Genomic DNA, 23,676 nt, shown 5'->3' with positions numbered 1-23,676 from the left:
AAATTGTTAATTCTTAGGGATAGCCCCCTCTTTTAACATTTTTGCCTAAAATGACATCCACAAATCTAACTGCCTGTAGCTCAGGCCATGAAGCAAGGATATGCTATTCCTCATACCATTTGAAAGGAAACACTGACGTTTGTGGAAATGTGAATTGAATGTAGGAGAAAATAACACAATAGATCTGGTAGAAGAAAATACAAAGAAAAAAAAAACATTTTTTTTGTGGGTTTTTTTTCTACCACCATCTTTGAAATGCAACAGAGGTCCCAAATCTAGACATCACTCCGGTTGTAATTCCGATGGTGTCCACAAGAGGGCAACAGTGTATGTGCAAAGTTTCAGACTGATACTGGAAGTATGAGCAAGCTACATGACATTTAGAGTGAAGTCACCCAGGTACATTTGGGCAAATCGTGGAGGACACATTTACATTTTTCTGCAAGTATATTGTCAAATCTGTATACTTGGACTTTGATTTAGCTTTTCCAGTATTAGTAGTCATATTGTAAGTTCAACATTTGCAAAACACCCAGTTTTCGTAACTTCATATCTCTCCATATTCTTGCAATTTTTGTCCAAAAGGAAAAGGTTTGCTGTCGCACAAGGTTAGCAGCAAAATTGTGCAACAGATACGGGGGTTCCCAGCTCATTGGCTATCTAGATAGCTTTGCTTGACCCCGATTAGTGCTTTTGACAAAGTTACAGTCAATCAAGTGAAGAACGCCCGTGTCATTGACACGCCATGAAGGTGTCGCTCTCTGACCAAATTTGGTGTCCTAGAGGATATACTACACTCCTAATGATATAATGAAGTCTGGTTACGTTCTAGGATCTCTAAGGAATAAATACGAACATCATTTGACTGGCTGAAACAACATTTAGGGTTAGATTTTCACAGATTCCTTTCTTTGCAAATTGAATGAGTGTAAATACAAAATCGATTGTGCATGCTATATGGACCTTTTTAGGATGTGAAAAAGGCTTTTATCTGACGAAACTTCATGTTATCTCTGGGACCCTTGGGATGATAAATCAGAGCAAGATTTCAGAATGTAAGTAGACATTTCACCGTCAGAGGGGATTTTATCAAACCTGTCGTGGTGAAAAAAGTGTTTGTTTTGAGCTCTCCTCAAACAATAGCATGGCATTTTTTCGCAGTAATAGCTACTGTAAATTGGACAGTGCAGTTATATTAACAAGAATTTAAGCTTTCAGTCGATATAAGACTGAATATGTTCCGATATTTGTTGTTTCTCTCAAATCTGAGATCATGACACACAGCGCTACATGATTTACAATTGTCCCGTTGATGGAACGCCTATCCCTAATTAACGTAGTTGCACTTGATCAAAGGCTACATTTAAGCGGTTTCCATTACATAACCTGCCAAATTTAGCCCTATGCTAACCTCACTATGTGAACATGATTATATCCGGTTAAAATTCCATATTAGGCCATTCAAATTGGCGATGTAGTTGGACGTGATAGAACACTTTTCCTTAACAGCAGTCAAACGGCAAAATCTAATCAGTTACTAAAACGAGCACCAACTTTTTGGACGATTAGCTCACCTGGTGAGGTTAGCATAGGGCTAACGTATGCCAGGTTATCTGATGGGACCAGCTACAATGTAGCGTTCTATCATGTGACACTAAGTCAACTATTTTAATTGGCTGATGCTTAAACTTAACCTTGAATTGAAACTTTTCTGAATGTTCTCAAGTATGGTCCTACATATTTCCATTTCACACAATATAAACATGTAGCTAGCTATACATACAGATGAGAGGAGGCTGGTGGGAGGAGCTATACTAGGATGGGCTCATTGTAATGGCTGGAATGGAATCAATGGAACAGAGTCAAACACATCAAACATATGGAAACCACATGTTTGTCTCCGTTCCAATTATTCCATTCCAGCCATTACAATGAACCCGTCCTCCTATAGCTCCTCCCACCAGCATCCTCTGATACAGATAGAACCAACTGAGTGTGGCGGAATATGGACAAAATGCATAAAACTGTTAAACATTACATTCAGTGTCACCAGATTATGTAAACCATTAAATTGTGTCTATACTGTTCTGCAACCATACTGCACTTTTTAGCAGTTAAGTACCTTACTCTTTTAGTTTTCCATTAAAATAGGAAAAAATAAGAAAAAAGTGTTTGCATTTTAGCAACAACAAAAAATTACAGATAAATAATTTTGCTAGGACTGTCTGAGAGTGGTCTGAGTGAGGGGCCGAAAAGAAGGGATATGTATCCTGAAAACTAGCTGTTATTGTTGGCTGAGAGGTCTTGCAAAACCTGATTACAAGGTCCTGTTTCAACCAGCAACAATCATGAATAACACAGATCAATTTATTTCACACGTTTACAATGTTAGTTTCATCAGCTGTTGCGCAATAGAATACAAAAACACAGGCAAAAAAGAATTGTGACTGCACTGGGCCTCACACGTGATTACACCTTTGGCGGAATTGATACTGAGGATATTATAAACATGTTATTTTTACATACATAATTTTACATACCTGTAGTAGTCAATAACTGGACACAAAAGTTACTGTGTTCGCAGTTCTGGTGCATTCTTTATTCTGAAGAATCTCAGCCAGAACTTCTTCCATCACTACTACCGCCACAGAGTAACAGCGCCATCTATTGTATTGATAGTAGAACTACAGATACAGCTTGTAGGAGATAAATGCAACATTAATTAGACAGCTTAACTTTTGGTTTAAAAAATATCAAAAGAATGTCTCTTTTTCTAGTGTCTAATTTTTCAACCCATTACAACTGCTTAAATGCCGCTCTGATGTAGTTATGGCAATACTCTTAAACCTTCAGGCTGCATGAACACACAGCATTGCCTAAGTACACAGTTTTTCTTCATTTTGCAATGTTTGTTGTGTTTTGTGGATAATACCATAAACATTAATGGTTCAAAGTTCACTCTTGTGTTTCTGCTTGCAGTTGTCAACCGGGACGGAAAGGTACATTCAGAGGTTTGAAATGGACAAAAAGTTGTCTGAGAGGGGCTCCCTCATCATCTATCTTGACCAGGTATCTGTTTGTGACATGCCACGCTGGTATTGAAATGGCTTTCTTCTTCTCAGTGACATGTATACAATGGCGTAACTTAATTGTATTATTCAACGTTCACTATATCTCCGGTATCCTTCAAGGTTTCTAATAAACTAGCAGACAAGGTGGCGTTCAGAATACACAAGGTACAAGATGTAGGTCTGCTTCAACCTGTTGGGGTCACCGTTTATGAATACTATGCTCAAGGTATGCATTATTTTTAGAGGGGATATGAACCAGACCTGGTTTAAATAATAATTCACATTTCTTTAAAATACTTAACCTGTGCTTGATTCAGCTTGTCTGGTGGAATGGAACAAATGGAATAGTCCCAAAAGTATAAACCCTGCCCATTTGGCATTCCAGGCAGGCTCAATCAAACACTCAAAGTATTTGAAAGAAAACATATACTATTAGAACCCAGGTCTGATGTAAGCACAGACACTCACATGTGCCTCATAGACTACAATGCATTCACTAGAAATGCCAACGCACAGAAGGAAATTGTCTTGAATAGGGACTTTTGTCATTTTAGAGAACCGCTGTGTGAAGTTCTACCACCCAAATAAGAAGGACGGAACCCTGAACAGGCTTTGTCAGGAAGATGTGTGCCGTTGTGCTGAAGGTACCATGCCTCGGTGGCCAAATAGCTGCCAAAAAGTAGTTGCAGTCAAGGATCAGCTTACCCTACTCTGATTATTTTACCATCATCCATTCAATGTTGAGGAAAATCCAAAATATCATGTTCCATTTTCACATGGAATGATCATTTTGCCTGTACAATAATATGTTAATGTAGCCTGGGTAACAGTCTGTTTCTGCCATCATTCCACTCCAGAGTACAAGGAGTGGAATGTTTGCACAAAACAGGTTCCGAATTTCAGCTTAATGTTAATATACTGAATGCCAAAGTAATACTGTCCTCACTATATAGATTGGCTGGTTACTTTGACATGTTCATTCTCACACATGACCTTTCTTTCATAGAGAGCTGTAGCTTCCAGAAGAAACATGGAGACATGAGTAAAGTGAAATTGTTGGACAAAGCCTGCGAAGCTGGAATGGATTATGGTAAGTCTCTAGTCTTTTGAGACAGACAATTGTGTTCAGTAGTATGGCACAATGATGCAAAGTGCTTTGCAATGGAATATTTGTATTTTCTCCCTACTGGACACAAACTCAGGTATAATTAAAGTGAACAAAATTATAAACTCAGCAAAAAAAGAAACAGCCCTTTTTCTGGACCCTATTTTTCAAAGATAATTCGTAAAAATCCAAATAACTTCACAGATCTTCATTGTAAAGGCTTTAAACACTGTTTCTCATGCTTGTTCAATGGACCATAAACAATTAATGAACATGCACCTTTGGGAACAGTCATTAAGACACTAACAGCTTACAGACGGTAGGCAATTAAGGTCACAGTTATGAAAACCTACGACACTAAAGAGGCCTTTCTACTGACTCTGAAAAACACCAAAAGAAAGATGCCCAGGGTCTCTGCTCATCTGTGTGAACGTGCCTTAGGCATGCTACAAGGAGGCATGAGGACTGCAGATGTGGCCAGGGCAATAAATTGCAATGTCTGTACTGTGAGACGCCTAAGACAGTACTACAGGGAGACAGGTCGGACAGCTGATCGTCCTCGCAGTGGCAGACCACATGTAGCAACACCTGCACAGAATCGGTACATCCGAACGTCACACCTGCAGGACAAGTACAGGATGGCGACAACAACTGCCCAAGTTACACCAGGAATGCACAATCCCTCCATCAGTGCTCAGACTGTACGCAATAGGCAGATAGAGGCTGGACTGAGGGCTTGTAGGCCTGTTGTAAGGCAGACATCACTGGCAACAACTTCACCTATGGGCACAAATCCATTGTCGCTGGACCAGCGACAAAAAGTGCTCTTCACTGATGAGTCGTGGTTTTGTCTCACCACTGGTGATGGTCGGATTTGCGTTTATCGAGGTTGAGGGTCCGTCATGGTCTGGGGTGGTGTGTCACAGCATCATCGGAATGAGCTTGTTGTCATTGCAGGCAATCTCAACGCTGTGCGTTACAGGGAAGACATCCTCCTCCCTAATGTGGTACCCTTCCTGCAGGCTCATCCTGACATGAGCCTCCAGCATGACAATGCCACCAGCCATCCTACTCGTTCTGTGCATGATTTCCTGCAAGATAGGAATGTCAGTGTTCTGCTATGGCCAGCGAAGAGCCAGGCTCTCAATCCCATTGAGCATGTCTGGGACCTGTTGGATTAGAGGGTGAGGGCTAGGGCCATTCCCCCCAGAAATGTCCAGCAACTTGCAGGTGCCTTGGGGGAAGAGTAGGGTAACATCTCAAAGCAAGAACTGGCAAATCTGGTGCAGTCCATGAGGAGGAGATGCACTGCAGTACTTAATGCAGCTGGTGGCCACACCAGATACTGACTGGTACTTTTGATTTTGACCCCCCCTTTGTTCAGGGACACATTATTATATTTATGTTAGTCACATGTCTGTGGAACTTGTTCAGTTTATGTCTCAGTTGTTGAATCTTGTTATGTTCATAAAAATATTTACACATGTTAAGTTTGCTGAAAAGAAACGCAGTTGACAGTGAAGACGTTTCTTTTTTTTCTGAGTTTATGTTACCTTATTCATATGACTGTCTTTTTTTCACAGTTTTCAAAGCCTCCTTGGTTAACGCAACACTGGAGTCCTACACCGATACATACCTAATGGAAATAAAAAGGATTATCAAAGAAGGTAGGATAAGTCCTTAATGTTTAGTCCGGAGTTTCCAAACGATAATCATTCACTGCTGGATTATTTTGAGGATGACTATGTGTATCAACAGTGACAGTTGATATGTTGTTAACATTTTCAAATGCTCCTCTCACTTTAACACAAATGTGTCATTCCACAAATAGAGTGCCTATTGGGTAGTGTAATTCGTCAAAAATATTTTGAATTTTTCACCTAATTTTCACATTCTGTTCAACTTCATAAAAATACATGTTTCCCCATGAAGAGGTTTAATTAAGAGGAATTACTATAAAAGTGACAGGGTTGATCGTAACAGTGTTGACAATTTAATCTTGAATCAACCATAACTTCCCTTCTGACAGGGGAAATGGAAGCTTGTAGTGTGCAACAGGGAGGGGCAATTGAATGAAAGCTTGTTCAAATATTTCTAGCCTACCTATCGATTGGTAACAGGGTTGACTTATGTTCAATGTGCTCAGTTTTCCACCATTAAACACCAGAAAATGGCCAGAAAATGGAAAATGCTTTTACACTTTGATTTGACTATTAAATGTTCAATTGGAAAAAAAATCTTAATTTTACCAGATTAAAACGAGACTTCAGGTTGACCTTAAAACTGAGGGACATATGTTAATGAATCCCTAATCACATGAAATAAGTAAACATCTTCAGAAATGACTTTCCCAAAGCAACAAAGTAAATAGGGCTTCACAATGATGGTGAAAACTTGTGAAAATCTTGGGGTTATGTGGGATTACATTTTCCTAAGAAGTTGACATGATGTGGGACATGCCAAAAATGGGGATTTTCAGAGAAAACAAATCCCTTACTTGAATAAAAACACACTCCTATTGGAATTATTACCATGGTTTGGTTAAAGCATAGATATTTGTGATCCAAATGGTAAATCAAGTGTTATCAACATTTACACACAATGTCTTAAGTACATAAAAGGCAATGTATTCGTGGAGTCACCCAAATATTCCCTAGAAACACAATATGGGCTTTACACACAAATGCAAAATGTTTTTGTTTTGCAAGCCGCTCTTTTTTCAGAAAGTTTAACACCAAGTTCTTTAGAAATTAGATCAACGTTAATGTTCAATTTCTCTTTAGGCACTGACCTTCTGTTGAACGGGGAAAAGCGCTTGTTCCTGGCCCACCCCTCCTGTAGAAAGGCACTGGATCTGGAAGAAGGCCAGAGCTACCTGCTCATGGGAGACACTGCAGCTCTTATCCAGAGTGGTGACAGGTAAGAAATGTCTCATCATTACGCTAGTTTCAAAAGAGTTTTGAAGAGAAATCTTGCCTACGACTCATATTTTTGCAAAGAGCAACTTTCATGATTCATTTTTTATTTATACGAAAACCGGATGTTTTAGGCTCAGTTATAGTGAAACACGTCTATTCTGGTCTTCATTTGGACTGTTCGTTGCGAAAGTGATATATTTAGGTATTTTAGTAGTAAATCTAGCTCTTTTCGCCCCTAGGAGTACCATTGGAATCGTAATGTAAAGTGACTCCACACCATCTCAAGGGAGGGGTTCCATATGAAATACCCTCCCTTCTAGATGTGCTGGGTGGTACCATCTCAAGGGAGGGGTTCCTTATGAAATACCCTCCCTTCTAGATGTGCTGGGTGGTACCATCTCAAGGGAGGGGTTCCGTATGAAATACCCTCCCTTCTAGATGTGCTGGGTGGTACCATCTCAAGGGAGGGGTTCCGTATGAAATACCCTCCCTTCTAGATGTGCTGGGTGGTACCATCTCAAGGGAGGGGTTCCGTATGAAATACCCTCCCTTCTAGATGTGCTGGGTGGTACCACCTCAAGTCTTTCTATAAAAGCAGGTGAAAGCCTGCCTTATTTGGTAATGGTCTTGGTAATTGGAGTGTGCCAATATATTTTGCCCGATTCATCCTTGACTAGACTACTGAAGTTACACAAAATTCAAAAGGCAGTAAGGCACATTTCCCCATTTGAACAACAATTCAAAGTTTTTGCTTACCGTTTCATACACATCTATGTATTTTACAAAAAAAAACATGTAAGCTATGAGGATTATACATTTATATTTGTAGCTACATCCTAAGAAGAAATAGATGCCAATGGTGGTCATGTCAACTTGTATTTTTTCCCCAACCAATGACTGAATGGTGGTGCAGTCTGCTAAAACAGTTGGCTCATACTGTAGTTGAATGGTTGTGAGCTCTAATCAATATGTATAACTTTTTTAATTTAACCTTTTATTTAACTAGGCAAGTCAGTTATGAACAAATTATTATTTACAATAACGGTCTAGGAACAGTGGGGTTAACTGCCTTGTTCAGGGGCAGAATGACAGATTTTTACCTTGTCAGCTTGGAGATTTGATCTACCTTTCAGGTATTGGCCCAACTCTCTAACCTAACCTCTAACCTCTAATCTGCCACCCTGGCAGGTAGCCTATAAGAGAGGCACTGTATTGAAGCCACCGCGCAGCCATCTTGGTACTACTCCTCATTTGTAAAAAATATTTAGGAAGCTATAGAAATACATGCGTTACTGTCTACATTCCTTTTTGACACATGTACAGTATTATATTACAGACACCTTAATGCATACTTTTAAATGATATTATGTGAGCTAAACTTAAAAATGAAAAAAGATATAACATTTTCCTTCAAGTATGTTTTGGAGTACTAATGTTACAACAAAAATACTTAAATACATGTAATTTCGTCCTTGAAACATTTCATTGAAATACTATAGAATTCCATTCATTCCTATGGTGGACTGCTCCTACTTGGGAGTGCCAATATGGCCGACCGGTGGCTTCAAAGCCTCTCAATGGCCAATACATAGCATTAGAAATCCAGGGTTTATATACGTTATTGGTTCTAATTCCACATAAGGCAGATCTCCATATACAGCTCTGGAAAAAAATAAAAGAGACCACTGTAAATTATCAGTTTCTCTGGTTTTACTATTTATAGGTATGTGTTTGGGTAAAATGAACATTTTAGTTTTATTCTATAAACTACTGACATTTCTCTCCACCAGTCTTTCACATTGATGATGGGTGCATTTATGCCACTCCTGGCACAAAAATTCAAGCAGCTTGGCTTTGTTTGATGGTTGTGACCATCCATCTTCCTCTTGATCACAATCCAGAGGTTTTCAATGGGGTTCAGGTCATGATATTGGGTTGGCCATGACAGGGTCTTGATCTGGTGGTCCTACATCCACACTTTGATTGACCTGGCTGTGTGGTACAGAGCATTGTCCTGCTGGAAAAACCAATCCTCAGAGTTGGGGAACATTGTCAGAGCAGAAGGAAGCAAGTTTTCTTCCAGGACAACCTTGTACGTGGCTTAATTCAACCTTGTACGTGGCTTGATTCACTGAGATGAGTGCCTTATACTGCTACGCCACTCAGCAGCCCCCACACCGCGTTGTTCACCTGGAATGCTTTTCCAACAGTCTTGAAGGAGTTCCCACATATGCTGAGCACTTGTTGGCTGCTTTTCCTTCACTCTGCGGTTGAAGTCGGGGGAATGTGGAGGCCAGGTCATCCGATGCAGAACTCCATCAATCCCCTTCTTGGTAAAATAGCCCTTACACAGCCTGGATGTGTGTTGGGTCATTGTCCTGTTGAAAAACAAATCATAGTCCCACTAAGTCCAAACCAGATGGGATGGCGTATCGCAGCAGAATGCTGTGGTGGCCATGGTGACAGTGTCACCAGCAAAGCACTCCCACACCATAACACTTCCTCCTCCATCCTTTACGGTAGGAAATGCACATGCGGAGATCATCCGTTCACCCACTCCGCGTCTCACAGACATGAAGTTGGAACCAAAAATCTCAAACTTGGACTCCAGACCAAAGGATACATTTCCACCAGTCTAATGTCCATTGCTTGTGTTTCTTGACCCAAGCAAGTCTCTTCTTCTTATTGGTGTCCTTTAGTAGTGGTTTCTTTGCAGCAATTCGACCATGAAGGCCTGATTCACACAATCTCGTCTGAACAGTTGATGTTGAGATATGTCTGTTTTATTTGGGCTGCAATTTCTGAGGCTGGTAAGTCTAATGAACTTGTCCTCTGCAGCAGAGGTAACTCTGTGTCTTCCATTGCTGTGGCGGTCCTCATGAGAGCCAGTTTCATCATAGTACTTGATGGGTTTTGGGACAGCACTTGAAGAAACTTTACAAGTTCTTGAAATGTTCAGGGTTGGCTGACCTTCATGTCTTAAAGTAATGATGGACTGTCATTTCTCTTTGCTTATTTGAGCTGTTCTTGCCATAAAATGGCCTTGGTCTTTTACCAAATAGGGCTATATTCTGTATACCACCCCTACCTTGTCACAACACAACTGACTGGCTTAAGAAGGAAAGAAATTCCATAAATGTACTTTTAAGAAGACACACCTGTTAATTGAAATGCATTCCAGGTGACTACCTCATGAAGCTGGTTGAGAGAATAACAAGAGTGTGCAAAGCTATCGTTAAGCCAAAGGGTGGCTACAAGGAAGAATCTCAAATATAAAATATATTTGGATTTGTTTAACATTTTTTGGTTACTACATGATTTCGTAGGTGTTATTTCATAGTTGATGTCTGCACTATTATTCTACAATGTAGAAAAATAGTAAAAAATAATGTATTTACAATATTCATCCTGTGCCCACACACTTCTAATTATGAAAATATACCTATGAGAGGGGTCGCCCTGGTAGTAGTTGAAGGTTTTTATAAAGAGCTACTGTGTAAATACTGCAATGCGGGATTGAATTGAACCCCTAGTCTTCATTTTCAAGGTGTTAATTGCACTTTTCTTCCCAACATAATCCCGCAATAAATGTGAGTCCACATTTCACTGTGAGCTAACTGTTCAGAGCCGTATTTCCTTGTGATGCACATAATTTTATTATCAGTGTGCCAGTGTACTGGTAAGTGTGAGCCATTCCCCCATCCACAACTTCTCATTTGAATGCATTCTTTTAAGGGGTTGGGCAAGCCTGAAATTGAGCTTGAAAGTTACACCCTGATGTTAAATCTGACTTTGGAATCAGATTCCTGATTAACCCTTCAAGTGTAGATCAGATGAAACAAACAATGGCATGCAGCATCCACTTTCAAGGAGTAGTTCAGTATTTTACTACTTGCTGTTAGATGGTTCCTCACCCGTAAAGCAGTCTATGGGCCAGGAAAAACTGTAATCCATGGTTCTGTTTTCGTTAAACAGCCATTACAAACTTCAACTAACTTTAGCCACCGCTAGCTAACAATCAATGGAAGTGATGTGGGGGATGTGAGCATGTTATTTTTTGAATGACCAAATCACCTTTAAGTAACATCAAGCCGAATATGGAGTTGATGCTCTCATCAATTTCAATTATTTTTTATGCGAGCAGTGGCTAAAGTTTGTAGCGGCTGTTTAAAGAAAACTGAACCATGGATTACAGTTTCTCCTGACCCATAGACTACTTTCATCTAACATCAAGTTGTCAAAGCTATAAATGAGCTATTTCATTAACTGTAACTACATTTCTGTCCCGCTACTAGACCGCAAACCCTGCTAAGAGCTATGTCTTTGTGTCTAGATTCGAGTACGTATTGGGTGAGCGGACATGGATCGAATCCTGGCCCACAAGTGATGAGTGCAATATCCAGGGTCCGACCAGGGAAAGATGTTTGGAAATCAATGACTTTGTTCACGTAATGGAAAACGAAGGATGTGTAAACTAGAGTGAACATGTGTTATTCTGTTTTCATTTGTCACAGTTACATTTTTTCCTTGCAAAAGAATGTCTGCACCAACTGTAGCCAAAATTAGCGCTGTACTTGTCAATTAAAATGCTTTGTTTGTTGTACTGGAAGATAATTGCGAAGAAAAAAAAACATGAATAAAGATGTTATTCCAATTTTCTGATTTGACACCAGTCTCAGTCAGGGGGTTAAACCAGGGTCATCCATGTCCCATGCAGTCCTGTGTGGCTCAGTAGGTAAAGCAATTGACTTACACCGTCTGGGCATACCCATATGAAAATGTATGCATGTACCAGTTAAGAGTAAAGACATATATCCATGAAGGTAAATCTACAAAGAAATTATGGCCTGGCTGGTTGGTGTTGTAATGCAATGCAGTTCTTTTTCAAACCAACTTTTAAATAATCCAAAAAACGAACTCTACCAGTAGGTGGCCCACTTCATGAAATCACTTGTTCTAACGAGTCTGCACACATTTGAATGGTGTCTCTGAACTGCTCAGTGGATGTTTAAATGCTGACCAAACCGGACGTTGATTTTGTTCACCCACACCAGAAGCAATCAGAACACGCAGGTTGAAATATCAAAACAAACTCTGAACCGATTATATTACTTTGGGGACAGGTTGAAAAGCATTAAACATTTAATTTAGCTAGCTAGCTTACTGTTGCAAGCTATTTTATAAACATTGGGTTGTTATTTTACCTGAAATGCACAAGGTCCTCTACTCCGACAATTAATCCACAGATAAAACGGTAAACTGAATTCCTTTCTCGTCATCTCTCCTCCTTCCTCAGGCTTCTTTTTCACTTCTTTGGACATTATATGGCGGTTGGCAACCAACTTTACAGTGTATTACTACAACGATTGGAGTGTGGACGTCAGTTCATCTTTCAATCACCCACGTATATGCTGCTAAACACCAATGAGATGGCACATGGGTATATGCTCTTAAAAACCAATGAGATGGGAGAGGCCAGAAGAGACTAAAATAAACTATTTCTAAAATAAACTATTTCTATTTTAGCATCTGGCAACGCAGACGCTCGCATGCAGAGTTGGAGCAATGATTGAATAACGTGTGTAAATATATTTTAGAATACTCACTCACGCGACGCGACCGGTGTGGTCAGCATGTTAGGAGAAATTCGGCACTTTTGTAAAAAATTCCACTTTTTTTAAAAATCACATTTGTACATTGTACTTGAACTTGTGTCCTCAAAAGTGAGTACACCTCAACAATTTATAAAACATTTTTACCAGAAAGGTGAGTTCCAGACATTTCTAAAACTATGCAACGTTAGCAGTTGTTGTTTATGGCTCATGATAAAATAATTACATTTGGGTATGCCTGTTTAGGCAGAAATCCACATTTTGCCCAATCATATAAGACAATAACTGGCCAACTGTTGTTAGTGTTTGCTCTGAGATTGGAAGTTTAGGGATTCAATCCCCTGTTGAGTCATACCAAAGACTTATAAAATGGGACCGATGCCCCTGCTTGGCACTCAGCATTAAGGAGATGGACTTATGGTATAGCCCTTTGATAGACTAGCGTTCTGTCCATGGGTGTACTTGTACGTCAAGCTGCCTCACGCTACAGAGGCAGGAGATGGGCATCTGCCCTATTGGCTGTTCTGGCTCGGACAGGGCTTACGTACATAGGCCATGACCAGAGATTTTGCGTTCGCCACAGTTCATTTTGAGATCTATTAGAAATATAATGCATTTACAAATGACAATGTGTATTTTCACAAACCACAAACTGGTATTATAGTTACTGTATGCTTTAAAAAAGAGAAAAAGACAAATATCTTCCTGATAACAAACATGTTACTGGACTAACAAGAAAAAAGACCATGTACACCAAACTTGTAAAAATGTTAATAGGACAGCTGCACATAATGTAAATGTTCTTGTTTTTTCTCAGTCACCGCACAGCTGCACACACAGTACACGCATTAACCTTATGTAACACTCCTATGGTGGGCTGTCAACCCAAGGGGAGAATGAGGTCATCAAAAGGCGATGGGCCAACTTCTCTCCAGATAGGCTTGTGGCAGCCAAACACCGACAACCTGGTTATGCCCAACAATCTGTACACCTTCACAGTAATAATCAGCTATAACTGGTCATCAAGAGCACCAATGGAAACGTGTACTTCAGATAATACGTCTATATTTCAGGTATTTATTTACAATACAAAAAAATACAAATGTGACCTTTTATCAAATGGATCAGAAAATAATGGCAAAATAATTTGGGAGGTTTCAAATACACACCGTAACAGTAACAAGATCAAAGGACGAGATAGGTGTAAGCAATAGGATAGCATCTCCACCTAACTAACCAGAGAACTACAGTAGAGATCGCTATCATATCCTTACAAACGACCCAATCCTCTCAGATATGCCACAGGGGATTCAACAATAAACTGAGCAGTAGAGGCCTAGCGATCTGAATGGATTTGGGCGACAGAGTAACCCCCACCCGGAGGCAGTTTATCATTATTCCTCTACAGAGGAAGTTGGAAGGTACACGTGTCACAACCCCTTTGTGCAGTTAGGAGTAGAATCTACTATTCTCTCTTCACTCCTCACAAGTTCCTCCCCACACAGCTTCCGTCCACCACGTCTGGGCACCGGCAGGTGAAGCCGCCGCGGCGGGGTAGACAAAGGTGTGAACAGCCTCCGTTGTTCGAGCAGTAGTTATACGCTGCGGGAGACATTCGGATAACATTACCATCACATACAGGAGTTTCTAGTTACTTGGCACAATTGTACTTTGAAATCAAATGCACACTACATGTGTGGTGAATAAGAATAAGAGCAAACCCCACCAAAAGCAGCAGTAGGTACATTTGAAGTCAGAAGTTTACATACACCTTAGCCAAATACATTTAAACTCAGTTTTTCACAATTCCTGACATTTAATCCTTGTAAAAAAGTACCTGTCTTAGGTCAGTTAGTATCACCAATGTATTTTAAGAATGTGAATAATAGTAGAGAGAATGATTTATTTTGGCTTTTATTTCTTTCATCACATCCCAGTGGTTCAGAAGTTTACATACACTCAATTAGGATTTGGTAGCACTGCCTTTAAATTGTTTAACTTGGGTCAAACATGTCAGGTACCCTTCCACAAGCTTCCCACAATAAGTTGTGTGAATTTCGGCCCATTCCTCCTGACAGAGCTGGTGTAACTGAGTCAGGTATGTGTGCCTCCTTGCTCGCACACGCTTTTTCAGTTCTGCCCACATTTTTGTTTACGGGATTGAGGTCAGGGCTTTGTGATGGCCACTCCAATACCTTGACTTTGTTGTCCTTAAACCATTTTGCCACAACTTTGGAAGTATGTTTGGGGTCATTGTCCATTTGGAAGACCCATTTGCAACCAAGCTTTAACTTCCTGAATGATGTCTTGAGATTTTGCTTCAATATATCCACATAATTTTTCTTTCCTCATGATGCCATCTATTTTGTGAAGTGCACCAGTCCCTCCTGCAGCAAAGCACCCCCACAACACGATGCTGCCACCCCCGTGCTTCACGGTTGGGATGGTGTTCTTCGGCTTGCAAGCCTCCCTCTTTTTCCTCCAAACATAATGATGGTCATTATGGCCAAACAGTTATATTTTTATTTCATCAGACCAGAGGACATGTCTCCAAAAAGTATGATCTTTGTCCCCATGTGCAGTTGCAAACCGTAGTCTGGCATTTTTATGGCGGTTTTGGAGCAGTGGCTTCTTCCTTGCTGAGCGGCCTTTCAGGTTATGTCGATATAGGACTCGTTTTACTGTGGAAATAGATACTTTTGTACCTGTTTCCTCCAGCATCTTCACAAAGTCCTTTGCTGTTGTTCTGGGATTGATTTGCACTTTTCGCACCAAAGTACGTTCATCTCTAGAAGACAGAACTTCCTGAGCGGTATGTCGGCTGCATGGTCCCATGGTGTTTATACTTGCATACTATTGTTTGTAAAGATGAACGTTGTACCTTCAGGCGTTTGGAAATTGCTTCCAAGGATGAACCAGATTTCTGGAGGTTTACAATGTTTTTTTCTGAGGCTGATTTCTTTTGATTTTCCTGTGATGTCAAGCAAAGTGGCACTGAGTTTGAAGCTAGGCCTTGAAATACATCCACAGGTACACCTCCAATTGACACAAATTATGTCAATTAGCCTACCAGAAGCTTCTAAAACCATGACATAATTATCTGGAATTTTCCAGGCTGTTTAAAGTCACAGTCAACTTAGTGTATGTAAACTTCTGACCCACTGGAATTGTGATTCAGTGAATTTTAAGTGAAATAATCTGTCTGTAAACATTTGTTGGAAAAAATGACTTGTGTCATGCACAAAGTAGATGTCCTAACCGACTTGCCAAAACTATAGTTTGTTATAAAGACATTTGTTGAGTGGTTGAAAAAGGAGTTTTAATGACTCCAACCTAGGTGTACGTAAACTGTAGCCAATATGCTGTGATAATGTATTAGGCCTACAGCACAAACCTCATTCCTACAGAACAGTTATTAGATTGTTCCATTTTTTTAAGTCATGTTTTTTACCTGACAGGTCGATCTCGGCTTACTTTTTGACTATGAAAGTGATCTTGACTCAGAAAAGGTTGGTGACCACCTGACCTCGACTATCCCCAAATGGCACCCTATTAGAGTGCCAATAGGGTGCCATTTGGGATGCAAACCAAGGCTATTGAGAGAGTGAAGAAGTGTGAGGAGGCTTACCTTGTGGGCATTGAGTTGGGGTCGTGGCAATGCCGTACACTCGCGAACGCTTCTGTGGCAGAAACTCGTCCGTCTCTCTGTCCGTTGTGCGGTCCACGGCTACCACCGCCTCCCTGGCAACAGCAAACAACATTATCAAAACATTTTCTCATTCATTGCTGCCCCCCCCCCCCCCCCCCCCCCCCCGGAACCACACAACAATGTTTCAGCCACGTCAAACAATCATTGGCATTAAACAAACTTAAGACATTTATGAGACACTTGCGTTTTTAAATAAACAGTACTGTTTCAAATGGCTATGAAAAAACACCTCGTACTCATAACTATGAAGTCTACTACCATTCTTTTGAAGGCTCTTACTCTTTTGACAACTGACAATTAGCAAATTAGAACTCAAATTATTGATCATGGAATTTATTTTTATATGATTTAAATATATAGGGATATGTAGCCTATAGGTCTAGACCTACAGTATTTATATTTTAATGCAGTCATCTCTGTTTTAAAGTTGAAGCATCTTTGAATCCTTTGCTTGTTTGTAACAATTGCCAAGACATTGGCGACTTTGTATTTGTAGTCAACTTCGTTCTGCAGTTATCGTCAGTCACACAGAATAAAGATGTTTAGGCCTATCTGTCTCTATGTATAGCAGAGATTTTATGTGTATAGTAGGAGAATCTAAAGAAGGGCAGTCAGTAAATAACAAGCATTTTCAAGTGCAACTTTAGTAACAATAGTTTTAGGAAACAGCTTGGAGATTTAACGATGCTCCTACGACGGTTCAAACAATGAACATAGCCTTAAGATGCTTTTGGGAAACCGGACCCAGGTGATCATACCTTCTCCAGTCAGTGTAGTAAAGGTTCCTCCCATGGGATACGATGGCGAAAGGATACTGAATCCCCTCCACAATAGTCCTACGGTTCCTACCGTTGGGGTCCATACACTGTACCTTACGAGTACCTGTAAAGGTAAAAGAAAACATGCAGCAGTCAAACCAACATCCCTGTTGCTAGCACCATGCTTCAACTAACTAAGTCATCTGAACTGCCTCAGTAGAGTGGGATTTTCCCATGGATTGCTACATAGCATGTTTAGTGTTAGCATGTTTAGCATAGTTCATTACCAGCACCACTAGTGTTAGCATTTTTAGCATACCTTCTCACCAACATCAATAGTGTAAGCATGTTTAGCATAGCTTTTTACAGATAGTGTTAGCATGTTTTTCGTAACTTCTTACCAGCATCGATAGTGTTATGTTTAGCATAGCCTCTTACCAGCATCGGCCCAGCACAGCTGCTGGCTCTCAGGGTCGTATGTCAGACCGTTGGGCAGCCCCAGGTCGTCCTTAACCAAGACTGTCCGGTCGGTTCCGTCCATGTTAGACATCTCGATTTTGGGCCCGTCTCTATTCCAGTCTGCCCAGTAGAGTCGTCTGGACAACAAGCCAGAGAAAACATGTTCCTGGCACGATGCTTAGAACCATATTTTTAAACCAACAGCTTTAAAAGGAACACAGCACTGGTGATTTGTGTTGTCAACCTACATTATGCTATCGAAATCATGAAAAGGCTAACCTGCCAGATTCGCTAGCGAAATCATTCCAGGCCTTAGCGGTTAAGGATAATATATCTTCAGCACAAAGAACTAACTGCTTCTTTAATCACACATTTTCATCAAAGGAATCACTCAGACATTGCCCAAAAACACGTACCCATAGGAGGGGTCAGCGACGATGGGCCGAGGGTTGACCAGGTCGGTGTCGAAGAGGACACGGCGCTGGCTTCCGTCCAGTTTGGCCACCTCAATCCTGTCCTTCATGGAGTCCGTCCAGAACATTAGTCGGGCCAGGTAGTCGATAGCCAAACCCTCTGGACTCTCCAGGTCTAAGGAAGAGAGGAGGAGGACATCATTACGCTTAGATCAGACAGAAATTGCTGATTTTCTATGGGAGTCATCAGGGATGGAACTTAAGGAGTTGGGGCACTGGCCAGCTGGGGAAGTAGACTGCAATTCCTACAAGCCCGGGTCCAAAATCTTTCAGAAGAGAAAATTTCAATAGACAGCAAGCTAGTTGGTCATATTTTCTACAAGCCCAGGAAAAAAAATACTATCCTTAGGCAAGCAATATTTCCATCCCTGGGGGACACGACATTGTCAAAAGTATGTGGACACCTGCTTGTTGAACATCTCATTCCAAAATCATGGGCATTAATATGGTGCTGGTCCCTCCTTTGCTGCTATAAAGCCTCCACTCTTCTGGGAAGGCTATCCACTAGATTTTGGAACATTGCTGCAGAGACTTGCTTCCATTCAGCCACAAGAGCATTAGTGAGGTCGGGCACTGATGTTGGGCAATTAGAGCTGCCTCAGTCAGTGGTCCAATTCATCCCAAAGATGTTCGATGGGGTTGAGGTCAGGGCTCTGTGTCAGGCCAGTCTTCCACACAGATCTCAACATATAATTTTTGCTCTTGCTCTGTGCATGGAGGTATTGTCATGCTGAAACAGGAAAGGTCCTTCCCCAAACTGTTGCCACAAAGTTGGAAGCACAGAATCATCTAGCATGTCATTGTATGCTGTAGCGTTAAGATTTCCCTTCACTGGAACTAAGGGACCTAGCCCGAACCATGAAAAATAGCCCCAGACCATTATTCCTCCTCCACCAAACTTTACAGTGGGCACTATGCATTCGGGCAGGTATTTGTCCGTCGGACTGCCAGATGGTGAAGCGTGATTCATCACTCCAGAAAACACGTTTCCACTGCTCCAGAGTCCAATGGCGGAGAGCTTTACACCAATCCAGTCGACGCTTGGCATTGCGCATGGTGATCTTAGGCTTGTGTGCATCTGCTTGGCCATGGAAACCCATTTCATGAAGCTCCCGACGAACAGTTCTTGTAAAGACGTTGCTTCCAGAGGCAGTTTGGAACTCGCTAGTGAGTATTACGTGCTACGTGCTTCAGCACTCGGCAGTCCTGTTCTGTGAGCTTGTGTGGCCTACCACTTTGCGGCTGAGCCGTTGTTGCTACTAGAGCTGACCCCGCGGGGCAGCTCTAGCAGGGCAGAAATTTGACAAACGTACTTGTTGGAATGGTGGCATCCTATAACGGTGCCACATTGAAAGTCACTGGGCTCTTCTGTAAGGCCATTCCACTGCCAATGTTTGTCAATGGAGATTACTTGGCCGTGTGCTCGATTTTATACACCTGTCAGCAAAGGGTGTGGCAGAAATAGCCGAATCCACAAATTTGAATGGGTGTCCACATACTTTCGGATATATAGTGAACATTGAAAGACTACCAAGACAATGGATGGCAATCTGCCATTTGTCTGTGTTGTTTCACACATGTCAAAAGATGAAATGAATGGAACTTTTGATGGATAGACAAATCGCCGATGTGTTTTTGTTTACTCATTATACCCACATGTAAAGCCTTTATAAAGAGAAATTAAGAGAAACAAAACATGATAAATAAAAAGTTAACTATTACCATTCTTGATGCATTTCATGGACCATGCTAGCTAGGTTTGAAATGATCTCAGACCAGTGTACCGCTCACCTGTTGTGACGAGAGAGTGTGTCTCCTCCCTCCAGACTGGCCTGAGACCTGTGTACTAAAGCTGTTGTGACGAGAGAGATGGTTTCTCCTCCCTACAGGCTGACCTCAGACCTGTGAACAGCTCACCTGTTGTGATGAGAAAGATGGTGTCTCCTTCCTCCAGGCTGACCTGAGACCTGTGTACTGCTCACCTGTTGTGACAAGAGAGATGGTGTCTCTTCTCTCCAGACTGTCCTGAGACCTGTGCACTGCTCACCTGTTGTGACGAGAGAAATGATGTCTCCTCCTTCCAGGCTGGCCTTGCTGATGGAGGGCCCAGTGATGTCCGTCCAGTACACCATCTTCTCCACACAGTCGTAGGCCACGGCGATCACCACTCTGTCCTGGGAGCAACACATAAAGACAGAGGGTTTTATTGATTCATGGTTTATTTAGATCGGGACAGATACAAACACATTGTCACATTGAAAAGACCACTCATCCGATGCACTTTGCACCGTAGTAGCGTGTGTAGCTGGCCTGGCACTGATACAAATAAAATGCCCTTCTTTTTTCCCTTCTTAACTGCTAATTGGAAACCATGCAAGTGTCAGAATATAGGATGTCACACACACTCAATAGAGCCCCTGTCCACAGCAAGAGAACAATTTATAATGTCATAAATTGTTTAACTAGACTGTCACATTTGCGTTGCAAGCAGAACAGGAACTACTTTAACAGTGATAATATCTCACCCCATTCATTTCACAGATGGGGTTCAACCAAATGACATATTGAAGTACATAATGTTACATTACATTTGGCAGAATGCGGCTCGTCCAACAATTGAAGCTTTTATGGGGAAGAATCCCTCTGTATGTCCAGTTACACGTTCTGCCAGACCATTCCACGCCAGTGAGAAGAAAGATGAAAAGCCTGAGGACGATGGTCGACTCACACAATCGGGAGATTGTTCAAGTGGCATTTGGGACATTACAGAGAGTGGGTGCGTGGACCCACAACACCCATCAACGCACTCTCAGTCCGGTTAAAGGAAACATCTGATATGCGAGCAAGAGGTTAGCAAAACCCCCTCTTTTCATTCAACCTAAGACTGGGGGTCTGAGAAGACAGCTATGGCCATCTGGTGAGCGGCCATCTTAACAAAGTGTGGTATGCCGGTGTAACAGTATAACTTTAGTCCGTCCCCTCGCCCGGGCTCGAACCAGGGACCCTCTGCACACAGACAACAGTCACCCACGAAGTATCGCTACGCACCACCGCTAACTCGCTAGCCATTTCACATCGGTTACACCGGGGCTTACAGAGGAGTGACTTATTGACTGAGTGAATCTCTCACTCGGGAAGAGAGTGAGTGAGTTAACGTTTGTGAGTCAATAAGTCACTTCCCACAGTGCTTTTAGCGAGTGATGTGCAGTGCTTGACTGAATGAGTAGCTATCTGACTGTCTGTTTGAGATAATGTGAGGTGAGTTGAGGTGCGTCAATGTGGAGCCTCACAGGCAGGTGCAGCAGGGCTTTGGCCTCCCCTTTGTTCATGCTGTATCCGTCCAGAGGGATGTGCTCGATCTTCCCGCTCTGGGCAAACAGCAGGTGGGTCCCTGGGGCCACAGGAGAGACATCCGGCCTGGTGGTGGGTCCGATCGGGGGAGGAATCACTCCTTGGTCAATACCTGTCAAGGAAGGACAACTGAAGTTACATTTCCCACTGGACACAGACGCCCTATCGACATCTAGTTTTGGTTTATATTCGATTGAGTTTTCAACTAACCTGACTTCAATGCGAAATCAACAAAACGTTCAACCATGCCATTGAATTTAGGTTAAAAGTTACTTTACTTTGATTACTTTTTGAAAATCCAATCAGTTTTTCACGTTGATTTAATGTCATCACATATATATTTTTTGTTGAAATGACGTGGAAACAATGTTAATTCAACCAGTATGTGCCCAGTGGGTTCCTACTGTATTTTTATTCAGCAAACGGGTACAAATGTTGAGTGTAATGGAATAGACATGAGTGCTATGAATGCATGAATATGTTGAATATTAAGGTAAAAGCCAAGGATGACCAAATCGGCCCCACCACCCTTTGAGGCAGTCACTCACACAAAGGTCTTTGGCCGGGGCCAGTTCTAGTGTTGGGGACCTCCTGACCATTGCCGTCCACACACCAGCACTGCCCAATGCTACCGTGGCACTGGGTGGGCTCGTAGGCACCATGCTGGTCGCAGGTAGGAACGTACTGACTGACGGCGGGGCGTGGGCGGAAGAAGGTAAACGAGCCTGTGTCGGAAGAGACCTGGATGCTTTCTCTGTCTCGCTCGCACTGCGTCTTCTCAAGCTCTGGAATGAAACAGAAAGGTGACATGAGAGAAGTAATAAAATAATTAGAGGAAATTAAGAAAATAAAAATGATCCTACATGTCTTTTAGAAAGGTTTTTAAAGAAATTGCTTTTTTTTTAAAGCGCTATATAGCTTTGGTTTAAATATAATTGCCTTACTGTACACATGGCAGTTCAAAACGAAAGTTAATTGCCTGCTACTAATATGGAAAACATGGAATAAGGAGAGAGCCGATGAGCATATGATTCAATGTAGAATATTTTTGCAGTCCTGTAAATCTGACATAGGGGACACGGTGACATCTGGAATACAGTGTCTCATCCCCAGGGTATCTGTCTGGTTAACCACAGACTAGTCATAACAATCTCAAACAGCCGGAACATACAATCTGCGCTATGCACAACGTCTAGCCGCAACAATCAACAAAAGCCACCACATAAAGACAACTAGTCAACGATGGAAACAGTTAACAGTTTTTGTCGGACGGTCGTCAACCGTGGAGACGAGCAGAAGACAACCAGGTCAACTCTCACAGGGTCCAGACGCTACAGTGTGTACTACAAGTATAAGTTCATACAAAGGAGGACAAGATTAACCCCCTTTGCAGAAGGCTTGTACAAAATATGACAAAGCTGGAGGCAGAGGAGAAGGAGGTATAATTAGCGTGGTGGAGTACATACATGCAGTTGACACCTGGATTGGACTTGAACAAAGAGGTAACATCTGAGAAAGATGCCAACTCACAAACACCCAAGGCCAGCCTATAGAAAAATAATGGAACACTTGAATACACATAGCCTACATTCCCAAATATACAGTGGTGAGTTGAATCAAAGAGAAAATGGACGTCAGTAGGTGCAGTTGTTGTTGTTTATTAAACGTTTTAAATTCCTGTTTGTAACTCCAGGGCATCTTTACTTTTTATGTTCATCTAAATTGGACTATTGGCCCTGGCCAAAAGTATTGCACTATATAGGCCATTAGGGACACAGCTCAGGAGTCTGTATTCGGGAGTGTGGGACCATTGGCTCTATTCCAGCACATCCTTGTGACATGTTCCAGGCCTTTGGCCCTATTTGTATGGAGAATGAGCAGCTATGTTGGTCTTTCCTAACGGGGATCGTATGTTATGTATCAACACCAACCTCCCTTTCCATTCCTTTATCCTCCCTACATGACATCTGTGTGTTGTTATACCCATCCCCGCACAGGAAGGCTGCACAGTGTCAAATGTCAACCTTTAAATGTCATTCAGGGGGAGGGAAGAGGGGGACATGTGGTCAAGGCACACCAGAAACCAACGGACACTCAGTTCAGAGTTTCAGAACCCCGAAGCACACGCACACACACCCTTCATCCATCCTCCCTCCCCCTAACAGTTCCATATTTTAGCAGTCTCATATAGTCTTATATCAGTCTTGTTGAAGTACACAC

General features: G+C 41.7%; 2 protein-coding genes across 3 annotated transcripts in view; one reads left to right on the top strand and one right to left on the bottom strand.

Annotated features, from left to right (window-relative positions):
- The window catches only part of c3-3 (complement component C3-3), a 56,289-nt gene extending 44,541 nt beyond the window's left edge, over positions 1–11,748 (top strand). Inside the window, exons 35-41 of one of the 2 annotated variants that reach the window (XM_021568201.2) lie at positions 2,980–3,069; positions 3,192–3,297; positions 3,626–3,715; positions 4,078–4,161; positions 5,760–5,843; positions 6,960–7,095; positions 11,428–11,748. In XM_021568201.2, coding sequence (XP_021423876.2) covers positions 2,980–3,069; positions 3,192–3,297; positions 3,626–3,715; positions 4,078–4,161; positions 5,760–5,843; positions 6,960–7,095; positions 11,428–11,572 — 735 coding nt within the window. In that variant the 3' untranslated portion in view covers positions 11,573–11,748. Of the gene's footprint in view, positions 1–2,979; positions 3,070–3,191; positions 3,298–3,625; positions 3,716–4,077; positions 4,162–5,759; positions 5,844–6,959; positions 7,096–11,427 lie in introns of those variants that run through there. The other variant, XR_005036956.1, reaches the window with a different exon arrangement.
- A 1,664-nt stretch (positions 11,749–13,412) lies between these two features.
- Positions 13,413–23,676, bottom strand: part of LOC110493748 (nidogen-1) — a 61,465-nt gene continuing 51,201 nt past the window's right edge. The window contains exons 13-20 of the mRNA XM_036949746.1: positions 22,005–22,241; positions 21,396–21,568; positions 20,153–20,279; positions 18,049–18,220; positions 17,612–17,769; positions 17,174–17,297; positions 16,335–16,447; positions 13,413–14,308 (exon numbers count right to left, since the gene is read on the bottom strand). Coding sequence (XP_036805641.1) covers positions 14,190–14,308; positions 16,335–16,447; positions 17,174–17,297; positions 17,612–17,769; positions 18,049–18,220; positions 20,153–20,279; positions 21,396–21,568; positions 22,005–22,241 — 1,223 coding nt within the window. The 3' untranslated portion in view covers positions 13,413–14,189. The remainder of the gene's footprint in view (positions 14,309–16,334; positions 16,448–17,173; positions 17,298–17,611; positions 17,770–18,048; positions 18,221–20,152; positions 20,280–21,395; positions 21,569–22,004; positions 22,242–23,676) is intronic.

This window comes from Oncorhynchus mykiss, chromosome 17 (genome assembly GCF_013265735.2).
Source record: "Oncorhynchus mykiss isolate Arlee chromosome 17, USDA_OmykA_1.1, whole genome shotgun sequence".
NCBI lineage: Eukaryota > Metazoa > Chordata > Actinopteri > Salmoniformes > Salmonidae > Oncorhynchus > Oncorhynchus mykiss.
The sequence above is the reverse complement of the archived record's forward strand: the minus strand, read 5'-3'. Positions and strand labels throughout refer to the sequence as shown.